Source organism: Acomys minous, assembly GCF_964271855.1.
Source record: "Acomys minous genome assembly, chromosome: 8".
Lineage (NCBI taxonomy): Eukaryota > Metazoa > Chordata > Mammalia > Rodentia > Muridae > Acomys > Acomys minous.
Genome location: NC_140489.1, coordinates 92,451,815 through 92,475,144, shown reverse-complemented (window position 1 = coordinate 92,475,144; position 23,330 = coordinate 92,451,815). Strand labels below are relative to the sequence as shown.

At 39.3% G+C, this 23,330-nt stretch overlaps 1 protein-coding gene across 2 annotated transcripts in view; it reads left to right on the top strand.

Moving 5' to 3' along the window:
* NBAS (NBAS subunit of NRZ tethering complex) overlaps window positions 1-23,330 on the top strand; it is a 302,855-nt gene that overhangs the window by 147,049 nt on the left and 132,476 nt on the right. The window contains exons 34-38 of one of the 2 annotated variants that reach the window (XM_084791395.1): window positions 648-805; window positions 1,502-1,588; window positions 13,565-13,732; window positions 18,151-18,264; window positions 18,577-18,661. In XM_084791395.1, the coding sequence (XP_084647521.1) occupies window positions 648-805; window positions 1,502-1,588; window positions 13,565-13,732; window positions 18,151-18,264; window positions 18,577-18,661 (612 nt within the window). Of the gene's footprint in view, window positions 1-647; window positions 806-1,501; window positions 1,589-13,564; window positions 13,733-18,150; window positions 18,265-18,573; window positions 18,662-23,330 lie in introns of both variants that reach the window. The other variant, XM_084791394.1, reaches the window with a different exon arrangement.

Sequence of the window (23,330 nt, the reverse complement as noted above, 5' to 3'; positions counted from 1 at the left end):
ACATGAGAATACATGTATATTTGAAGATTTCATAGTGTGACATTGTTGTAGAAAAATATCTGCTGGGACTATGGGTAGTTCTATTTTTGGCCTTGTCCTTAGATGTCAGTCTTCTATGAAGTGGGTGTTTCTGTCCCCCTTAATTCTCTTTACCTAGCACTTTGCAGTTTTTGCTTCACTTTCAGGTACAAATATTATTTTGTCCTCTCAACAACTCCAGAGAAAAGGAGTTATTATTTTTTCTTTGTAGTTGTAATGAAGGATGTGGCATTGGAGCTTTTCCAATTCATAGGTGTGCTGAATGGTTGGGCAGTGCTTAACTCCTAATGTTCTGAATTCAGAACCCACCCTTTTCTGGATATCAGAGTTAAGGGAATAATTTGCATTCATTTTTGTTGATTCTGATTCCGTCAAAAACATTTGTGTGGTGTTCCCTTGAATTGTGTACATACTGAGTTGGTTAGGTCTTTCTTTTCTAGCTTGGATTCTCATGCCTTATGCACACTGTGCTGTTAATGACCGCAGTTCTGCTTTGGTACCACAGGGCCTTGTTAGGATGCCAGCATACCCTCACCTTTGCTCGTATTTCTCTTACTTCCTAAAAATCACCTCTCTCTCCCCCTCCCCCTCCTCTGTTACAATTTTAGGCTATCCAGACAGTTGGGCGGTTTGTAGCCAGTTGGGACAATCAGAAGGTTACCAGGATCTGGCAACCCGTCAGGAGCTCATGGCTTTCGCTTTGACACACTGCCCTCCCAGCAGCATTGAACTTCTTCTGGCAGCTAGCAGCTCTCTTCAGACAGAGGTAAGTGAGCACAAATACAGTAGAGCCTGAAATGTGTGAGGTTCATTGTGTTGGGGTCATGTATCTGAGACATAGGGTCAGTTTTTGTTTTTGTAGCATGTGGATGTTCTAGGAGAACATACAGAAGAATTGGAAAACCTGAGGATATTAAAGTACTGGCTTTATTATAGTGAGGAAGAAAAGGTATAAGAGGCCTAATAAACTACAAGTATATTAGGAAATAATTGAATATATCAGGGAAATATAGTATTGTCAAGAATAAAATAGTTGAGAAATGATCATGTGAACTAAATCTGAAACCACATTAGTTAAAGGAAGTAACTGGTGTCCTCGAGAACCTCTGAGGAAGAATTGGCCTTGGAGAGATACTAAATTCCCTAAAACCATGTTGATTTAGATGGAGAACCTCCTCGATGACAAGCAAAGCTGACAGAGGGAGGCTACTGTGAACCTTATATTTTATACGATGGGCATCCATTGCCTTCTGTGGCAGCCTTTTCACAGACAATTCCCATTCCTGAGTCTGTCACTTTCTTGTGAAACTATTCAGAATTCCTGATGTATGCTTATTGCCCAAAACTGTTCCTTATCAATGAATATTATTTTTCTTAAAAGGAGAACCTAATACTTCCTAAATGTGAGGCCAACGACACGAAAAAAAGAAAAATTTAAAAAATACAACTTTTCTTGTTTCAGATTCTTTATCAAAGAGTGAATTTCCAGATCCATCCTGAAGGAGAAAATATTAGTGTCTCACCCTTAATTGGTAAAGGTCTACAAGAGGTATGCCAAGGAATGAGCTTGAAAGATACTGTGGGTGGAATGACATGGGATCACTCACCCAGTGCCAAAATGGGCAGTTGTGTGTTTGAACATGTGGGTGAGGGGGAGGATGTGGGTGTGGGTGTGTGAACTACTTCTCAGTTTTGTTTTGTGTGAAATATAACATTCACATGGAAAAGAACTCAAAAGTGCTTTGCTCACAAATTAACAAAGAAAGCACCTGAAGCACCTATGCAGATGAAGAAGTAGCATATGACCAGTTTCCCACAGCTCTCTCGGTCCTTCTGTCTTGTTGCCTTCTCTCCGAGATCATCGTGGTCCTGCGAGTCCTAGTAATTCACCCTTGTACAGATTAGTAGTCGTGTGGCTTGCTATCCCTAGAAGCTCTGTGGTTTTTTCCAGAGTCTAATCAGCTCAAATAGGAGTCTGTAGTCACTCAACCTAGTGTGTAGGGAAGTCCTCTTCCAAGTCTAGTGGTGAGCCATGGCAGGTGAGTAGGCTCTGTCACACCTGGGGAGCAGGCGCTTTCTTCTCTGCCCTTCCTACTGTGTTTGTTCCCTGAAACTGAGCCCGTTCTCTTAAGACATTTCCTTTCTAATACTTCCCTTGAGTCCTCTCAGAGTGATCTCCCCTGTGTTCCCTAAATATTCTCACATTTTTTTCTGTCACTTTATAGTAGATGTACTATTATGTGTGGTAAATGAAGATACTGCCATTTATCTTTATGCCTTCTTCATGGAATGCTTTAGCAAATGCCTATTGCTAGAGCTCAGTTGGCAATATCTGCTGCTTAATGATTATCCCATGGCTAACATAAAGTCTAAGGGACTTCCAACATAGTTTCTCTGCATGGCCTGTGCTGGTGACTCTGTTCTTGTTACAGTTTGTCTAGTATGTCAAGAGCATTGCTTTTCTATTTAGTATAGAATCAGACCATCTTTCTGCTGAGCTCAGCTCCATGGACTTTTTCTGAATACCCATCCTTCTTTGAAACAGCCCATGCAAAGCCTTTTGTGGCTTTTGGGTTTCCTATTTTCACGTATTACAATGAATTAGAAAGTGTCAGCCTAGCCCTGAGGTGTCTTCTTTGGATTAAGCCATGCTGTGTTGCCACAAGTGTGCACACACTGTTCCATTAGACTGTAGTCAGCAGTGACGACAGCCACAGCAGGCCTCTGTGTCCACTTAGCAAGGAAAGGCATCCTTCCAAAGTGATTATTTTTTCCTTAAAAGCTTTTCTGTCTTCCTTTTTCCTCTTTCAGCCACTTGTAATAGATCTAGATCTCATGAAGTGCTAATCCAAACCCTCATATAGCTTTGATGAATGAAGTGCATTTCAGAATATTATAGCTGCTATTATCAGAATATAATGTAGTATTTAGCTATAAGCTGCCATGCATTGCACATTAACAGTAGAGGTAATAACCACATTAAATTATAACTCAGAAATGAAGGGTGATTTCATATATAACCTGCCTCATACTTAATATTTCCATTACTTTATTGTGAAAATTATTTTTATCATATATTCAGGAAAAATAAGGATATTGTTATACAGTGATGCCCTAAGAGTAGTAGGGATACTGTACATGTGAAGATGCTGCACTTGTTCCTTTGTGCAAAAATTGTTTATAATGGAACAAAATGCAAACTCTGTGGATAATTGCAAGACTACAGATTTCTAGTTCTTATTGATGTTGGTTATTAGGCTCTTTTAGATTGAACAGTCTTATACCATTAGAGTATATTAACATTTTGCTTAGCTAGCCTCACTTAGCTGGTGGTGTTTTCCCCAGATAAATCTAATTAGAGATAGAAATGGGTTGTATACAGGGTTCTCATTTTAACAAATGTTTCACTATGGGAAAATTGTTAATGAACATTTTAAGAGGCTATAATTTATATGGTTGAACTATTTAGTGTTTATAGTACAAACATGTGCTTAGCACATTGCTACTTTCAATTTATAGTAGGATTGTTTAGAAATACTTGAACAAAAGCAAGCATAATGGCAGTTAGTGTCAATAACATAGTAAGTATTTTTTTTTTTGTGGGTTGAGAGATGCGCCTTGGAATGTTTCCACTACTTAGTTACTATGAGTAAAGCTTCTGTGAAAATTAGTATCCAGAACAGCCAAGACATCACAGAGAAACCCTGTCTCAAAAAACAAAACAAAATAAAACAAAAAACCAAAAAATGAAAAGTATTTGTATGGAAGTTTTTGTCCCTTTCACATAGATGCCCTGGAATCTATGCACAGAATTGCTCTGTGTTAGGTTCTTGATATTTGAATATGCTGTCTACTGTTTTCCAGTGTGGCTGCACATTTGTCTTAGTCTGTCACTATTGGGATGAAATATCTGAATAAAGACAACTGAAAAGAGAGAAAAATGTTGACATGTGTTTCTAGAAGTCTCAAGCTTCAGGGCACATTTTTTTGTTGCATGGGAGGCAGAACACACAGTAGGGGTTTGTTGTGGAGGAAAGTGGCTCACATGTGGCACAGAGAAGCGAGGGGACCAAGGAAGAGGCCTAGAACAAGCTTTAGCCACAAACAATGTGCCCTTTGTGATCTGCTTCCTCTTAGTAGATCTCTTTTTAAATTTTTTGTTGTTTTGGTTTTTTTGAGGCAGGGTTTCTGTGTGTAGCCTTGGCTGTCCTGACTCATTTTGTAGACCAGACTGGCCTCAAACTCACAGAGATCTGCCTATGTTTGCCTCCGTGAGTGCTGGGACTAAAGGAGTGCGCCACCATGCCCAGCTTTCTTAGTGGATCTAATCTCTGTATGTTCCCACAACTCCAATTGTACCATCAAATTATGAGTATGTCATTGAATCAATCCATTGAGGAAAGCAAAGCCCTGTGGTCTAGTTGTGCCTCAGAATCTCTCAAGATCAAATCTTTAAAAAATTACTTTTATTTTTTGAAATTCTAATATAATGACATCATTTCCCCCTTCACTTTCTCTCATATACCTCCTTGTGCCCTTTCAAATCCGTGGCCTTTTTTCATTAATTAATTGTTGTTATATGCATATATATTTAAGCATGTTTATACATATTCCTAAACACAACCTGAGCAGTCTGTATAATGTTACTTGTATGTGTGGTTTAAGGGATGACCATTTGGCATTGGATAATCCATTGATGTGCTCTTTCCTGGGAAAAAGTATTTCTTCCGCTCTCAGCATTCCTGACTTCACTGCAGTTGTCTGTGTAGGGTTGAGGCCTTGTGGTCTTCCATGCTAAACAGCTTAGCATGTCTGTTGCTATTGTCCTTATTCAGCTCATTTGTAGGCAGTCATGTTAGTGAGAGTATTGGGGTGTACCTCCTGACATGGCTAGGAGACATAATCTCAGAGCAAATTGTTTAATTCTCTGTATCTTACAATTTTTCTGCCCCATCAGCTTCAGTGTTCCTTGAGCCTTAGGTGTTGAGTGTTTTGTATATGCATTCCTTGGCTGTAGTTTTAAGTATTGGTTTCTGTCTGTTGCAAAGAGAATTTCTTTGATGAGAGATTAAGATTACACTTATCTGCCAATGTAAGAACAAATATGTAGTAGAATGTATTTAGGGAGTATGCTGGTTTAGTAAAGTGATGATTGTAGGTTCTTCTTCAAGACCCATGACTTCACTAACTGAGTAGTTGTCTAGATTTCCAGTACCAGGCATGGATTTTCCCTTGTTAATGGGCCTTAGTTCAAGTAGAGAGCTGTTGGTTACTACTAAGGTATGTGTGCCACTACTGTCCCCCTAGGGCTGTTGTGCCATGCTGATTGTTGTGGTTGAATGATGTCACAGCTAGGTAGGACTGTTAGTTGCTTCCCTTTTTTGGAAGCTTACATGGAACTTACTATGAAAGCTAGTCCTCAGGAAAGAGGCATTCTGGCAGTTCCTGCTCTGGAGCCTCTCGGCCCTGTGCAATGACCAAAACTTTAATAGTTTATCCTTTGATGTGCCAATTAATATCCAAATTACACCAACATTTTTATATTCACACTAGAAATATGTTAACATTCCTGTTTCTACACTGAATTTTATTTTATATGTGTGGTACCTTATTATGCATTTGATGTACTAGGAACATAATTGTATCCTGTGTAATTAATAGCTACAAGCACATTTTCATATGCTAATTGCCATGTTGAAAGGGCTATTCACTTACTTAGCCCATTTTATTTTCCTTCTTGGTTGCTTGTCTTGTGACTAAGCTAGAAATAAACTTTCGGTTAATATTCTGGATTCTAGATACTAGTATTTTTTCTAGATTTATCTTAGAGTTCTAATTTGTAAGTGTTTTTCTGACAGTGTGAGACATGATTATTTTTTAGTTGTTTCTTTTGAAGTATGGATGTTTTTAATGCTGCTTAAGGCCTGTTTCTAGTATTTTCTTTTGTTCATTACTCCTTTGGAATATCTAAGAAGTCTGTGAATGACTCAGTGTTGTGAAATTTTGTTCTTACTCTTTTTTTTAATAAGAGTTTCTACTTCTTAGATGATAGTTAGAAAGCACTTAAATATAAATACAGATGTGTAGAAGTATCCATATGTCATAGAACAGATTTATAAAATAGCATTTATTAACTTTTATTAAGTAGTACATGGTTGCATCTTGTATCTTATGTATTCTATTCTTTTAAAGTTATTTAACTGACAATATGTATCCAGTTGGCTTAAAGTGCTTCTTCTCTGATTCTTTTTGTCTGCATATCTCATGATTCTTATTTCCCAGATACAAATAGTTTAAGCTGTATGTGTTGCTCCATGTTGTTTTTTTAAAACAGGGGTCTCTGTGTATCCTTAGATGTCTCAGAGCTTGTGATTCACTGCCCCCAATCTTCTACATCCTGGGATACGCTTGTTTGTGACTGCTACCCCATACATAACCTGTCCTCCCACACCTCTCATGAATGTGTGTGGAGGTTCTGTGTAGCTCTGTTTGTTCATGAGGGCGTTTTTGTTTGTTTGCTTGTTTTTTGTTACTGAAGCTATAATATACATGGGCACACATTGTTAGTATTACTTTGCAGTTCAAATTTTCTTTTACTGTTTTGTTTGGAGATAAGGTTGCAGTCTTAATACTCCAAATTGGGATGAAAAGTGCTCTGGTTGGAGCTTGAAGGAAAGTGTTATTTGCAAAATAAATACATACAGAAATAAATAAGTAAAAAATAAAAAATGTTTTGTATTACTTAAGTATAATTTGGAGAAGGGTTATTGGTTGAGCCCTGCCTGAGTTGTTTATATTCCTTAAGTAGCCTGCATGTACTGTACACTCAGCATATTTGAGGTGAAATAGTTTCTTTGAAATTCATCTTTCTTAACTAACACTAGAGAATATGCTCCTTAAATCATTATAACAGTAGACGAAAGGGAGTTGTTCCTGGAGACACTCTTGATGTGTAAAATTAGCCTGTTCTTGTGAATTCTTTTGGTAATGGTATTTTTTTGTTGTAATATTTGGAAGATGACCTTACTGCTTAGTAACCTTTGGACTATGTAGCATGCTTAATATTTATGAGATTTCATGTTAAGTTTTGTGCTGGCAATTTTTGGTCTCGTTTTGGGGCCTATTTATTTCTGTTATTATATAGTCTAAATTAATTAGTGGTGTGCCACTATGAGTATTAAAAGTGTTGTTTCAGAAATAAATTTTTCAACCCCTCTTTTATTTTCCTAGAATGTTAAACTGAAAGAAAACTGGTTTTCTCATTAATGACTTTGGTTGTGGTAGACTACCCAAGTTGGTAAATTTTTCCCATCTTCTCTTCCTTTCCCTAGTCTATGATGCTTAAATACTAATTTTGTGGTCTAACTGGGATTTTAACTTCAACTACATTAATTTTGTGAGTGCACATATTTGTGCTATAGAGGGCAACTTGTGGGGCTCCATTTCTCTCTTTTTACTATGTTGGTCCTGAGGATTGATCCCTGGCATCAAGCTTGGTAACAGTTACCTTTGTCATTTTATCAGCCTTACATTCTCATTTTGAATTAATTTATAGGGAATCCTTTATCCCATATATTTATGAACCTATGGATTTTATTTATCTTTGGAAACAGTCTCTTATATTCAATATCTCTTAAATTAACCCATCTATTCATAGAAACAGATATAAAATTTAGGTTCATTTTATGAAACAGAATAGTGGTTTTATGACTTTCATATTTTGATATCTTTCAGTTTTTTAAAATTTACCATGATGTGAAGTCATACTGTATTTCTTAGCATGTTTATAGTTTTAGTTCTATACTTGGATTAGTTGATGACATTCAAATCACTTGATACACCCTCTCAATTAAGAAGATTGTCAAGATGAGCAGGAACTTAAAATGTGATGTTAAATTCGATTTGAGTAATGTTTATCCTACATACATCTTGAAAATGTATTCCAAATATTTAAATGGTACAGTAAATCTAGACATTTATCTATAGCTGCAGATTACGGAGATTCTCACACACTCAGTAATCATGAGTGACAAGGGTCCTTGTTCTTGAACAGCTTCCCTAGCAGTAGATGAACATCTATTTTAGAAATGGTATATTAATTAAGCATGTAATTCTATGATTGGATAGGGGGATAGTAATCTTATTATTGCCACATAAGGCAAGAAAACCTTACATGTTAAGATGAGTTGAGGACAGGAGAGCTGGCACTGCCACTGGACTGCCTTGAGAGGGTGGGCGCAAGGGAAAGATGCCCTTCCTCCCTCAAGGCTAGTTTTGCCACATTTGAAATAAACTGCATAAGGAGGTTCTCTGATACCTGTCATCTTCTTTGAAGTAGAATGAGGTGTTGTCAGGAACAGTGGTGTCTCACTGTAAAAAAGACATGCATTATTAAAATGTCTTTAAATGCCATATTCTGTAGACCTCTGAGGTTTTTGAAGACTGTCTGTCTGTCTGTCTGTCTGTCTGTCTATCTATCTATCTATCTATCTATCTATCTATCTAATATCTGAATACTGCTGGAGAGCTGGCCCTGAGGTCATAAGAATGGGAGAGCTAGCCCTGCCCCTCCCCTCCCTGGCTATAGCACTTGGGAGAGTGGTCCTGCACCTCGCCTAGGCAGCAGAGTAGAGCTTGCCCTGGCAGCAAAGGCATGGGTGAGCTGACCTGAGGGCATGAGAGCTGGCCCTGCCCCTTGCTGACTGGTTTTGGGTGAGCTAGCTAGGACAGGACTGCATAGCTCACTCTTGTGATATAGGTATGGGAGGGCTGGTGGGATGGCAAACTTAATTACCACCCAGGTCGAGATCCAAGGGTTTGAGTTGTCCCACCACGGTATCTACTCTGATTTGCCGGAGCATTTGGAGTGTCCTGATGATCCAAAGGTGCAGGTTCCATGACACAGGCAGCAAAGGGGTATCAGACAGGAGGCCTAGTGAGAATCCGGTATTGATAGTGTAGGAGGAGCCAGGGGCCTTGAATCACATCAGAGACTCGTTGTAATAAACATTTGTAAGTAAAGACGTGTAAACAAAAAGGTATAATTTGGTATCACTGTTGACACACTGCAGCTTAAAAAAAAATTCTTTATTTTTATTTTCTTTTGTGGGGAGGCTGTGAAGGAACAGAGCAGATATAGAGGCCTGGGGAGATGAATAGGATTGGGGGGACATGATTTGAAATTTCACAAAGAATCAATAAAAAGTTAAAAAAAGAAGATATACTGAGAAGAACATCTTTGTGACCTTAGGGTAGGCAAAGACTTATCAGTTAGATAATATAAAATATCTTTTTATGTAATATAAAAATAAACATATATTAGTACAAATGAACTTTTATCATAGAACACTAGTAAGAAAATAGAATGGTAATTCACAAAGTACTAGAAATATTGCTTTCTTATTCAATAAGGCCTATTAACACAAAACATCTGTATCTTCTGCCTAAGTAAGAAAGATGGACAACCAATTGAATAAGTCACAATCTACAGCAAATATTTCCCACTATACAGTATATATATGACCAAAAATTAATGTGTACTTACAAGCACTGCTTAAATTGAAATGCCATGATGTATAGTTAATAGTCGAGCAAGTAGAACTCTGGTAATGTCTGACTATCTTATTGATTGGTATAGCCACTACAGGACATGCTTGGCTCTGTGTGCAAAATCTTGACCTATGCATACTCTACTCTATGCTTTAGTGATTCTGCTATCAGGTGTGTATAGCCCAGAATTACATCATCAGAGGCATTAGATCTACTCCAGAGATGACCTAAATGTTCCTCTACAGGAAGAGGCTAAATACCTGGACCTAGTGATACAGACCTAGTATCCCAGCTACTTATACAGAGACAAGAAGTTTGCAACTTCATAGCCTGCCTGTGCAGGTTCAAGATCAGCCTGGACAATGTAGAGACTACCCCAAAATAAATAAAAACCTGGGATGGAGCTCAGTGGTGGAGCAGCACTTGACTAGCATGGCCACAGCCCTACACCACTCCCTAGTACTATACAGATAAATGGTTGTATATTGACTTGAGAAGCAGAACATGACTATGTTCAATAGTGTAAAAATGGGCCATGTAACCATGCAATTCAGAGCAGTGCTCGTCCTGACAGTGTTGTGTGGAATTCTGCTTGGAAAATCCTCTGGAATTCTGGTATGTTTCTTGGTCCAGGGCTATGCCAGTGTTAAAGTTTGACCTACTGTATATTTATTATTTATAAGCATACATCTTGAATGTCTTCTGAAAAGTCTAATAGCTGTTTAAAAGACAGTGTCTTACTGTATTGCCCAGGCTGGCTATGAACATACTATGTAGCCTAGACTACTTTTGAACTGTCCTGCTTCTACCTCCCAAGTGCTGCTATTACAGCTGTGCCTCAGTAATGCCTCCAGTAAAACAAGTACTTGTGTGTTTGCTCCCTTTTAGCATTTGCACAGTGTATATATGTGAAGTACTTTGTAAAGTCCTGGCACAGAGCAGGGATTAAAACCATCCACCCTTTCTACTGCTACAGTTGGGCAGTTTTTGTTTCGTTATCGTCTCCGAAGGGTTGGCTTGCAGGCCTGCTGTCTCCCCTGCACACAAGAGGTTTAATAACGTGATGGATGCTCTAGGTTGCTGGTGATGTCTATGCATTCCACTTAATTCTACTCCAACACAGTGAAGTTAAGTTCATTATTTTCCTCCCTTACATATGTAAAACCAACATGAGGTGCTAGACAGCTTACCCAGCAGTGAAAAGAATTGCTGCTCTTGTGGAGGACCAGAGTCCAGTTCTCAGTATTCTATCAGGCACCTCACGACCTCTTGCAGGCCCAGCTCTGAGGAGTCCGGCGCCCTCCTCTGGCCTTCTTGGGTACCTACACTTTGTATACATATTCCTACGCAGACAGGCACATAATTTTAAAAAAGTCTTCAAACAAACTCAGCATGCAGTTTCCTTTATAGCACTTCTGCAATTGCTAAAGAGTCATGTAGAGCTGTGGCTGTGGTGATGGAGGTCAGAGGCAGCTTTGGATGCTTCTATTCAGTTTCCCACTGGTGCTCTAACAATCTTGATGCTCTGCAGACTTGCGAATAGCATTTTAGGCTAATTTTAGCTCTTTGTTTTAGCTCTAGTCTCCACAGCTAAATGAAGACATTTCTTATCTCCTGGCTATTCTGTTTTCAGGTTGTTAACATTTTTTTTAATGAGTCAAGCCCATTCATATATCCCAGAATATGTTCTAGTCATTCTAAGTGGAGATTATTTTTGTAATGGGCTAGAAAGTATTTTAAAGGTCTAAAGTTGTGGGTGTTGCTAATAGTGAACTCTTGTTTCAGGGCAGTGTCTCAGAACTTCCTGTCTAGGGAGCTACTTTCTGATGCATTTTCATGCTTTGCCAACTCCACCAAGATAGCAGCTGGCAGGTTGGAAGTTCATGGTTTCCCTTTAGCCCTCTCTCTTACTGTGGCTACAGGATCATTGGTATAGTTTCATAAATGTTCACGTACAATTTATGTTACCCATGTGGGTGTATATTTCTTGCCAGTAGAAGAATTATAGAAATGGCAAAACATCAGCCTCTACAGTAGTTTTCTCTCCCAGAATTCATGTAGTTTGTGTGTAAAATGTGAAGAAAGTGAATCATTTATGCAACAACAATTTACAAGTGGTTCTAAGAAGTGTATTCTTCAGCTTTTAAACTCACAACACCAGGACGTTTTGTAGGAGGTCTGAATACAGTTAAGCTAGCAAAGCCATGGTATCTACCCAGACTGAAGCCTAGAGAAACACTATTTTTATTGCTACCTAAACCTCAGGGTTTTGTGTGTGTGTGTGTGTGTGTGTGTGTGTGGTGTGTGTGTGTGTGAGAGAGAGAGAGAGAGAGAGAGAGAGAGAGAGAGAGAGAGATTATCTTTATAGTACACAAGCAGTGTAGTGTGGCTTGTTCTTTACTAACATAGCATCTATTTTCTGTTTTCATAATTAACCTTTAATCTGTAATGTTGCAGTGATTTCATGGATATATATTTTCTAATGTCAAAACTGTAGTAAAACATGTAGAGGATTTTTTTAAAGCAGCCTCAGGCACTGGGATTAGGGAATTTCTGAGCCTTTGTTACTGTAGCTTCAAGGCTTCTTTTTAGTTTCTCTTTAGAAATAGTAAAATGCACATTTACTATTTCTTTGCCATCACTACAAAGCCACAGCTTTTAGAAACAGTTAATTATTTTATGGTTCTCATAAGATGGGACTTTGGCTGGCTATGGCAGAGAATCTATTATTCTTTTTTATGTTGTTGGGTGAATTTCATTCCTTGTGCTTGTGGTCTGAGGTCCACATTCCTTTACACATATCACCTGGCTGTTGTTTTTCAGTTTCTAGAATATTCTACAATTCAATTGCGGCTCTCATTCTTTGTTTTGAAGGACAACAACTGTAGGTTTATTATCTTTATGTTACAAATCTTTTACCTCCTTCCCCTGGCTTGTGCTTTACAAACTTTTTGACCCTAGCCATGGCAGGTTTTCTGTTTTGAGGGCTCAAGTCATTGTGCTGGTCAAGTAGGCTATTTTGGTTTAATCTTTCTGCTTCCATGGCAGTGTCCTTAATCACCTGCAACATCTAATTCCCATCTAATAGTCTCACAGGTTCAAGGGCAAGAACAGGGTTGGGCCATCTTAGACCTGCTCCTGCAGCAGCTGTCAAGTAGAAGCCAGGTGCTCTGTATGCAGGGATGTCCTGAGAACTGCTGAGTGGTTATACAATCTATTATTCTTATTACTTCCATGAATGATATGGCACATAGTTGATATTGATGATATTAAGTGATCAAACTAGGCCATCCTCCATTAGTAGCAAGAAGGCCAAGATAATTATTGGTTTCAGAAGAATAGGGATAAATTTTCTTTCTTTCATTTAACTTGAATGTTTAAGAAAAACCTGTATATAGACATTAACCTAAAAGTTTACTTTTATGCAGTAATTATTGAATAAGAACAGATTCAGTCTTTGTCATTTTTGTTTAAAAGATGGTTAGTGCATGTGATTTTTCTTTGTGGAATTGTTCATGTTTTTAAAAGAGATAGGTAACATTTTTTGCTGAATGCTTCAAGAATGGCAGGAAGTTGCATCTTGTAAATAATTCTATCACCTACTTGTTTGGATGAAAAGCAATAACTGTTACATTGATAGGTAGATTATTTGAGTCTTCTATTTTTGTCAGTGTCATAGAACACTCATCAATTAGATAATTTACTTCTTAATTTAAGTACTGCTTAACATGTGTGTTTATTAATAAAAATAAAGAACACATCACTTCTGCAGCTCTGCTGTTTTCTCTTGTAAGCAGCTCAGTGGGGAAGGATGAGCTATTATCATTTACTTCACTTCTTTTTAGTTACTGACAAAAATGGATTTTAAGTTTGTTTACCTTGGTGTTTAATGAGTCTGATTATTGCCAGCAGACTCTCTGTGTGTTCTGTCTCACCAATGACCATTTTACATGTACCTTTTCTCTTCTCAATGCAGGATGATGTGAGTGCTACAGGCAGGAGCTCCACTGACCTTTTACACTGGACCACTGCAACCACCATGAAAGTCTTGTCTAATACCACGACTACTACCAAGGCTGTGCTGCAGGCTGTCAGTGATGGGCAGTGGTGGAAGAGGTCCTTAGCGTACCTGCGACCCCCTCAAGTAAGCAAGGCGTCTTTATAAGAATCAGTTTTATGATTTAAGCCAACTCATCAGTGCTGCTCCCTAGTTGTTGTCACAATGAAATCTGTGATTTTCAATATATCTTAAGAAATCCGGTTCTCCCATCAGGTAAGTAATGAACAATTTACTTCATAGAATATAATGTTCTTCCATGCATTGCTTATTAAGGAAACTGAGATTCATTTGGGTAGCGTCTTGTTTATATATTAGCATTAAAGTTCAGAGAGGTGAAAGAAGAAAATGACTTCTCCTCTTACTTCTGTGAGCTAGTAGTTGAGGACAGCTAGTGTAAGCTCGGGGCCACGGTCACAGACTCCGGCTTCTGTCCTGGAGCACACATCAGACTAACAGTAGAACAGCTGTGGCTGCTCTGCTGGTGTCCATCATCTGTGTTTTCCTTGCTGCCTTCTCTGCTTTGTTGTACTGCAGTTCTTTGTACTATATCAGAAAACAAAGGTTTAAGACATGTGGGGGCAACATCAGAGCATTTCAAAGACTCACGAAATTGTCACTCATTCATTCACTCATTCACTCGCCCATCTACGAATATGTTCACTTAGCACATACTTAGTAGGCAATTTTTTTTTTGGCTTACATAGAGTTATAAATACTGGGACTCGAATGAGGAAAGATATCAGTGCATTCTTTTTCTCTACAATGGTGGAGGATATGAAACATCTACAAAATAGTGAGATAGTACAGTGATATAAAGACAATTTCAATATGGTGGACTCGTAGTCAACATAATACTGAATGGGATAAGAAGAAAGCACTCTTCCAAAAAATAAGTGTGAGACAATGTTGCCCTCTAATGCCACTGTTAACATGGCACTCTATATCTTAGCCAAATTCATAAGGCAGGAGAACTCAATAAAAATCAAATGCTCCTTGCTTTCAGATATGATTCTATAGTTAAAAGTTTCTAAAAATTCTACCAAAAGATTCAAAGGTCTTGTAAGCACTCTTTGTTTAAAAAAATGTTTTATATGTATGTCTGTGTGATGTTGTCAGATTGTGGAGTGACACACAGTTGTGAGCTGCTATATGGGTGCTAGAAATTGAACCGAGGTACTCCAGAAAAGCAACTTAACTGCTGAGCCATTTCTCTATCCCCTCATTGGCTTATCTATACAAGGATAATCAATTCAACTAAAAGAACTCAGGAAGACAGTGTCATTCATAGTACTACTAAAAACAAACAATCACAAGTGAAAACATGAAGATCTCACCAGTGAAAACTATAAAGAGTTAGTGAAGGGAATAGAAAACAGTAGAAATGGAAGGACTTGCCAGTTCCTGGATACACAGGATATTTTTTAAATGTCCATGCTATTAAAAGCATTGTACAGATTCATCCACTGACATTCTTGAGAGGACTAGGAAAAACCATGCTGAAATTCACATAGGAACATAAAAGACCTCAAATACCCAAACCAGTCTAGAGCTAATGAACAGTTCAAGAGGCATTGCAGTGCCTGACATATGCATATATTACATAAATGTGATAACAGAAATAGCATGTTAGTGCTCCCCAAACTGACACATAGTATACTACCCAATGGACGAGGGCAGAAAATGTAGAAAGGATGTCATGCCCCTAAGGCCACCTGACTCTTAATTATGGTACCACAATGGTATAGCTGGGAAAATGAACCTCTTTGACAAGAGGGTGTGGGAAAACTGAATATCTACACACACAAGAATGAAACCAGATCCCTATCTCTCTACGCAATTCAGGGCCCTTAATGCAAGACCTGAAACCTTGAGGTTCCTAGAGAAAACCCTAGGGTTCTAGGCATAGGAAGCAAGGTTCTGACTAGGACTCCAGTTGCTCAGGAGATGAGAGGAAGAATAGTCAGACAGGACAGTATCCAACTTGAAAAGTTCTGCAGAGCCCAAGGAAGGTTCAGCATTCTGACAAGAATGCCCATCAGATGGAGAAATCCTTGCTGATTAGTCAGTTGTCTGACAAAGAATTGCTATCTGAAATACGTAAGTATTGCAAAGAGACCACTGTCACATAGTGCAGAAAGACTACCCCAACACATACAGATCTCCAGCACTTAAATAATTAAAGCAATAATAGTCAAATTGATAAGTAGGCAACGGGCACACATTTCTAATGAAGTACAAATTGGTAATGAGTACATAAAAAATGTTCAACATTTTAAGCTATCATATAAATGCAACTCAAAACTATGTTTAGTATTCCTTTCAAACCAGAATGGCTCTCACCAAGAAATAACAAATACTGGCAAGGCTGTAGGAGATGTCTTAATCTTGCTGGTGGGAGTATAAATCATGCCGGCCAATATGGAAGTTGCTACAGAGGTTTCAAAAATGGAAACAGAACTTCCCTGTGATCCACTCAGAGCACTTCAGGGTACAAGTCCAGAAGAATCTGTTTACTGGCTGCAGCTTTATCTGCATGCTTCTGTTTCTATGACATCATTCACACGGCCAAATTATGGGCACAGACTAGACACCTATCAACAAAAGAATAAATGAATAAGAAGATGTGGTTTGTATTCAAAAGGGAGATTTTATTTTCTGAAAAAAAAAACCCGATAGAACTGTCAATGATCATGTTAATTGAAATAAGCCATGCTCAGAAAAACAATGATCACATTTGCCCTCTTGTTCGAAGGCTTGAGAGTGGACCTCAGCTAAAAAGTGGACGTGTAGAAGGGAGGTGGGAGGGGTGAACGGTAAAGGCTCTGCTGAAGGTGTGTTTGTAATCAAGGCACACTGCATGCATAGTGACAACTTCTGTATAATTGATATGGCCTATAGATACAAAGTTGCTTCTGGAGAAAACCAGTGAGAATAAGTTTAAAAAGGTAACTTGAAAAAGTTCAGTGAATAATGACTTTATTGAGAGAATAAAGTTTTGATTTAGAGGGAAGTTAGGTTTTTGTTTTTTTTTTAAAGAAAATAATCATTTCATGCAGAAATGTGATTGAGCGACATTGGGCCAATTCAAAGCCCTGGTGTGGGAAACATGCTTACACGTTGTAGAACATACAGGCATGGAGAGTGGCTTTCAGTGGGGAAGTTAGCACTGAAACCCTCATGGAGACTGTGATGTGACTAAGGATTGTGTCTGCATGAGATGGACAGCTGTTGGAGAGTCTGTACTGCTCCTTTTCTTAATGAGGTCTTGTAATTCCTATATGGGAAGGCAGTGCTCTTAGGGGATGCAGTGATAGGTCCTGAGTTACCTTTCCAGGTGAGGATACCAGGTGTTGAAAACAAGTAATTGTGAGGAGAGTGGAAGGAGCAGTTGGGGGAAGTGTTTGAAGGACTCGCTGATGGTCTACCTGGGGATGGCTCAGGAAAGAGGGACTGCAGCGGCAGACAGCTGCCTAGTTGGCAAAGGAGGCACCAGTTACTGAGACAGTGGCCTTGTTGTATTGCCATGGGGATAGATCTGCCTCTTCCTCTATGTGTCACAGTGGATTATGATTGTCATAGTTTTTGGTTTTTCACTTGTAGATTCTCTTTTTTATTTTCTGAAGGCCTATGTGTTAAAGGTGTTCAACACTCTGCTGAAGGTGTGTTTGTAATATATCATTGTATTAAACATAGGCAGTTTCATTGTTTCCTGGACTGTGCTTGCCAGAAAGTCTGCAGTAGTCTTTGCAAAGATATCTCTTACTTAACTTTCCCCACGAGGAGTTTTTGCATCTGTTTGAGGAAAGCAAAGGAGTCTAGTGACCGTGGCAGGGCAATAGGTGCTAGCTGATCAGGCGTGATACTAATAATCCTAAGGATGCAGGATTGGGGAATAGTAGTGAAGGGTTCCAGGCGGTGAAAGGCTCACTGTGAGTTGGGAGCACGTGGACCTGAACACGCCTGGAAAACCAATAAGACCTCAGCAAGCAGCCAACCTTGAGGGGCCCTTACAGTGGGAAGGAGGCACATAGGCCTTTAAGTAGCATGTATTACAAAACCATCATGGTTGGCAGAGGAACACCACCTTTGGTGTTAACATTTAATGTCCTGTGTACCATTCTGTGTCATGGCTGCTTGCCTTATTCAGAGCCGCTGGAAGTTTTGTGAATAGAGCAGCAACACAGAGTGGCATCTTAGGGTGGTTGTTCTAATTGTGATGTAGGAAACTAGGTCTGTGTAATACTCACGGCTCCACTGTTTGTGATTCATTGATATCAGCATGGCCAGGGACGCCAAGAGGTGTGTTGAAATGCTGCTCAGAGGCTGTAGCTACTGTTCTCAACTCTTCTGCTGGGCATATCTGTCACTCTGTCCTAGTTGTACAAAACACACCGATAACTTCTCCTAGAGTCAGCACCCCAACTTTCCATCCTTCCCCTTCTTCCTTCCCACTCCCATTGGTCTCTCTTTTAATTTAGTTTTCTTTCTATTGTTCTTTTTAGGGGCAGGAATTTGGTGGAGCATATCAAATGGGAACTGTGGCCAATGATGACTTAGAAAGACAAGGATGCCATCCGTTTTATGAGTCTGTCATTGCTAATCCCTTTGTCACTGAGGTAAGGACAGTGTGCTTAAGAAGACAGGCTTTACTGCCATATTATACACTGCATAAGGAGAAACTACAATTTTCCTGAAGTCCATCTTGGGCTTGGCTCTTATCATGTTGGTCATTGGTTCTGGGATTTGTTCCGTATAGATCATGACATATGAGAAGATGAAAATTTACTAAAAAGCTAAATAAAATAACATGCAGTAGTGAGAAATAGTTATCCTACTCACCAGAAGTCATACAACTCTGCAATCCTGTTTTCTAAGAGAAAAGTGCTACTTTTATGTCATCTGAAGTGACCCATGCCACCTATCAGCAGGTTCCCGTGGAAAGCTTTGCCGAAGTGTTGCTGAGAACTGGGAAGCTGGCAGAGGCTAAAACAGAAGTGTTTCCAACCACGGAAGGTAAGGCAGGCTGTGATCTTGCAGTAGGGCATGGGTCCTGTTGGAAGAGCAAGGAGTGTGTGAGCGGTTTGGAAAAACACAGTTCTCAGTGATTTTGATTTACCTAGTGGCATCTATCCATTCATCAAAACTATCTATTGAGTTCTTATTGTTTTCTTGATATACATTTTAAAGATGAATAATATACAATTCCTTTATTTAAGCTGCTAATTGTCATGGTGAACAGTGCACTGTGCTCAGTGTTTATTTCTGTAGTTGCCTCCAGACTTTTCTATGTAGTGACATAGGTTTCTAGGTAGAGGGTTTTGGAAAAGAGAGAAATATGCAAGTTTACTAAAGACAGCTTATTAGTCTTTTTTATCACTTATTTTTAGTTTTATATTTTTTTTGGAGTTTCTAAGCATTGTTTAAAAGTAATTTTTAAAATACATTTGTGTGTGTGTGTGTGTGTGTGTGTGTGTGTGTGTGTGTGTGTGTGTGTGTAAGGACACCTTGTGAATTGGTTCTCCACCCACGAGGTGAGTCTTGAAGACTAACTCTCAGTTCATGAGGCTTGTGGGCAGACACCTCAACTGCTGAGCCATCTCACCTGTCTCGATGCTTGTTCAGTATTGTCTCCCTGATTGCCTGCCCTTTGTGATCAGTGTTTCTCGAGGTTCAAAGGCTGTTAGAGCTCCAGCCCCCAGTTCTGTTCCAGGCCATACGTGAGAAGGAAAGGAGGCAATGAGGGCAAAGCTTCTTGAGCATCCTAGCATAGCCTTCTGTCACTTAGTACTAGGCACCTGTAACTGCCAAGAAGCCCGGCCCGAGGCAGCCAGGCCAGCAGAGCACTTGGCTGTGTGCAGCAAAGTCTGGGGAAAGTATAATGAGAAAGACAGTTTTATTTTCCCTTAAGGCAGATACTACAGTGTAGGGAATATATTTTCTTTAATGCTTCCTTGCACTTAGTAGGCTGAGTCAGGTAGAGTAGTCTCTCCGTGGGTCCCAAGTCTGCCATTTCTGTTCATTTGAATAAAGGGACAGGCAGTGAGGCAATGGTGTGAAAGTGGTGGGGAAGGTCTCTGTGCTGCCACATGTAGCATCGCGAATAGACTGACTAAAAGCTGTAGACATTGTCAGCAAATTATTGTTTGTTGTTGTATATTGTTCCAGTTCCTGAATCTATAAAGGAGGTTCCTAGAGTAGGTATCCATCCCCACACTGTGCTCTTGGATGAAGTCACATTGGACATCATTTGTTTATCTGTGCTTTGAGGTCTTCCTAACCTCTTTATCTGGTGGTTCCCACCTTGCCCTTGTTAATTCTTTTTTTTTTATTATTATTAATTGATTCTTGTTACATCTCAATGGTTATCCCATCCCTTGTATCCTCCCATTCTTCCCTCCCTCCCATTTTCCCCTTATTCCCCTCCCCTATGACTGTTCCTGAGGGGGATTACCTCCCCCTGTATATGCTCATAGGGTATCAAGTCTCTTCTTGGTAACCTGCTGTCCTTCCTCTGAGTGCCACCAGGTCTCCCCCTCCAGGGGACATGGTCAGAGGTGAGGCACCAGAGTATGTGAGAAAGTAATATCCCACTCTCCACTCTACTGTGGAGAGTGTTCTGACCATTGGCTAGATCTGGGTAGGGGTTTAAGGTTTACTGCCTGTATTGTCCTTGGCTGGTGCCTTAGTTTGAGGGGGACTCCTGGGCCCAAATCTGCCTATCATATTGTTCTACTTGTAGGTTTCTAGGACCCTCTGGATCCTTCTACTTTGCCATTCGCCCATGCTTCTCTCATCTAGAGTCCCACTAGAATGTTCTCCCCTCTGTCTCAGTTTCCTGGTAAGTGAAGGCTTTCGTGGGACATGCTCCTTGGGCTAATATGCAGATATAAGTGAGTATATACCATTTGAGTCTTTCTGCTTCTGGGTTAACTCACTCATTATGATCATTTCTAGCTCAATCCATTTATCCACAAATTTCGGGAATTCCTTGTTTTTAATAGCTGAATAGTACTCCATAGTGTATATGTACCATAGTTTCTTTATCCATTCTTCTATTGATGGACACTTAGGCTGTTTCCATGATCTGGCTATTATGAATAAGGCTGCTATGAACATGGTTGAGCAAATTTTCTTGTTGTGTACTGGAGCATCTTCTGGGTATATTCCAAGGAATGGAATAGCTGGGTCTTGAGGAAGCCCTATTTTTTTGCTCAGGACCCACCTCTATAATTATCTTTATTTATTACATATGAGAATCACTTAGAGAATTTTAAGAATTTCTGAAGCTTCCAGATGAATTTGGAGACCATTTCTTTCAGAATATTTAGATTTGGGCCTGTTTGATTATGAAAGTATACTTCAGTCTATTGTGTAGTTTTTCTTATATTTGTTCATCCCAATTACCACACATTCTTTCTTCAAACTCTGCCAGGTTTGTGCTCTGGATGCTTTCTCCTGGCAGCACAAAGAAGCCATGTGCATCTTTTCAGTTTGTCCTGTTCAACTTGAAGCTGTCTCCAGCTGTTACATGCACTAACACTTAAGCCGGAAGCTCTAGGGTGGTCTATTTGGGACATGCAAAGCAGTTATGTCTCCATGCTGTGAGGAAGGGTCATGTGGGTATTGTGGTTCTTGGGTCAGTAGATTTAGAGTGTGCTCTCCCTTGGCCTGACTGCAGGTTTGTGTGCTGTTGGTGGAGTCCTTAGGACTTCAGGGTTAAAGCTTTATTTCTGTGCCCTGATACAGTTTTTCATATTTAAATCTTTCAAAGAGTTTTTGTTTTTTCAAATAGTCAATATTATTGCATATAAAAACATTTTACGGCTAAAAAAATAATATTTTGTATATGCCTGTAATTTGCTGTGTATATTTAATATAGAAATGGTTTTAATAATAACCTCTTGTATGTGGATTTATCTTTTGTGAAACATGTTCAAAATTAGCAAATATGGTGTCTTTGGGTAACCCTAACATATAGAGAAACTATGAACAATAGTTTTATAATATGACCTAATTTCCAGAAACTCAGCAGAACTGAAGAATAATAGAAACTAAATTTAAAGTTAAAGTTGTGATAGGAATCTGATTCTTGATGAGTTTTGACATAGATTATAGCACACTTTTAACTTCCCCTGATGATTTGAATTTTTAGAATCTTTTAATAAATTTGATGAAAAAAGTTTCATTATTTCTTTAGCTGAAGAATGACTTAATGGCTAATGATTTCCAAATCAATAGTTTGGGTGACTTTCCTCTGTGCGCTTAGTTCTGGAATGCAATTCATCACGGAGGGCCTTCCAGAGGCCTCTGGATTTCTGATGTACGACTTCTGTGGGAGAATGCATTGCATCTGATTTGCAGACTAGCCTTGCAAATTTAACTCAGACACATGGCTAAAAATAGAGCAGCTATTTTTTTTAAAATTTAACTTTATTTTTTTATTAATTTATTCTTGTTACATCTCAATGGTTATCCCATCCCTTGTATCCTCCCATTCTTCCCTCCCTCCCATTTTCCCCTTATTCCCCTCCCCTATGACTGTTCCTGAGAGGGATTACCTCCCCCTGTATATGCTCATAGGGTATCAAGTCTCTTCTTGGTAACCTGCTGTCCTTCCTCTGAGTGCCACCAGGAGCAACTCTTTTTAAAATATATATATTTCAAATTGTGATGCAAAGTTCCTATAATTGATTTTCTTCAGCCAGTATGGAATTTTGTGGGTCCTGTGAAGCCGCTCATTCAGTCTGTCTATCCTCTCCTCTGAAGTTGGTCAGATGTTGATTCCAAGGCTGGGATGGTTCTTTCATGTGGGCATGCCTGACCCTTCGCCAGCATCTCGTGATTCCCAGTGAAAGCGCTAAGAAAGTTTTGGTGACTGGGATGGGGAAAGGCATGGGGCTCTCCCTTCCCAGTCTTCCTGTCAATTTAATGGCCAGTCTGTTAGGAGAGGCCCTGTGATGGTGTGGAAGAGATTGATGAGTTGTGATCTTATGTGGAAGAGAACTGTTATGTGATCCTAGCCTGCTGTGTAGTGGTTAGGGACAGGACATGATCCTTTCTCCCTGGTCTTGTCCTGGGGTGGTTCCTGGACAGCTGTGGTTCTTCTAGAGTAAAGTATCTGGGTGGTTAGGAGACTAGCTGGCTGAGTGCTTGCGGCCTGGACTTACATAACTGTTCTAGAAAGAAACTTCTGTCGGGAATAGGTGGCCAACAGTGAGACTGAGCATTTGACATGTTTATTTGTACGTGAAGACTTTTACTTCCAAAACTTTATTAAATCATTTACTGTTTGTAATAAAATTGAAAAAATTCTGCATTGACCAGATCCTTAGACCTTCACCTAGAATTGACAATTTATCTTTTACTGTACATACTGTAGTTATTTCTTTACTCTTCTACCAACAAATTCAAGTTATTATTTTATGTATTTCAAGGTAGGTTGCAAACACTACAACACATCTCTCCTCAACATTATACTGTGAAGGTTTTGATATAGAGTTAATATTTACTACTGATAAAGATTATAAACAGTGAAGCAGAAACTGAGTTCTGCCAGTGCCTTTGTGATTTTCTATCCCATCAATAAACAGATTTTTACTCTCACCCCAGATCTGCGACCTTCTCTTGGTCAGCATGCTTCCCATGCCCTGTAAGGCACCCATATTCTGACTTTGCCCGCTCT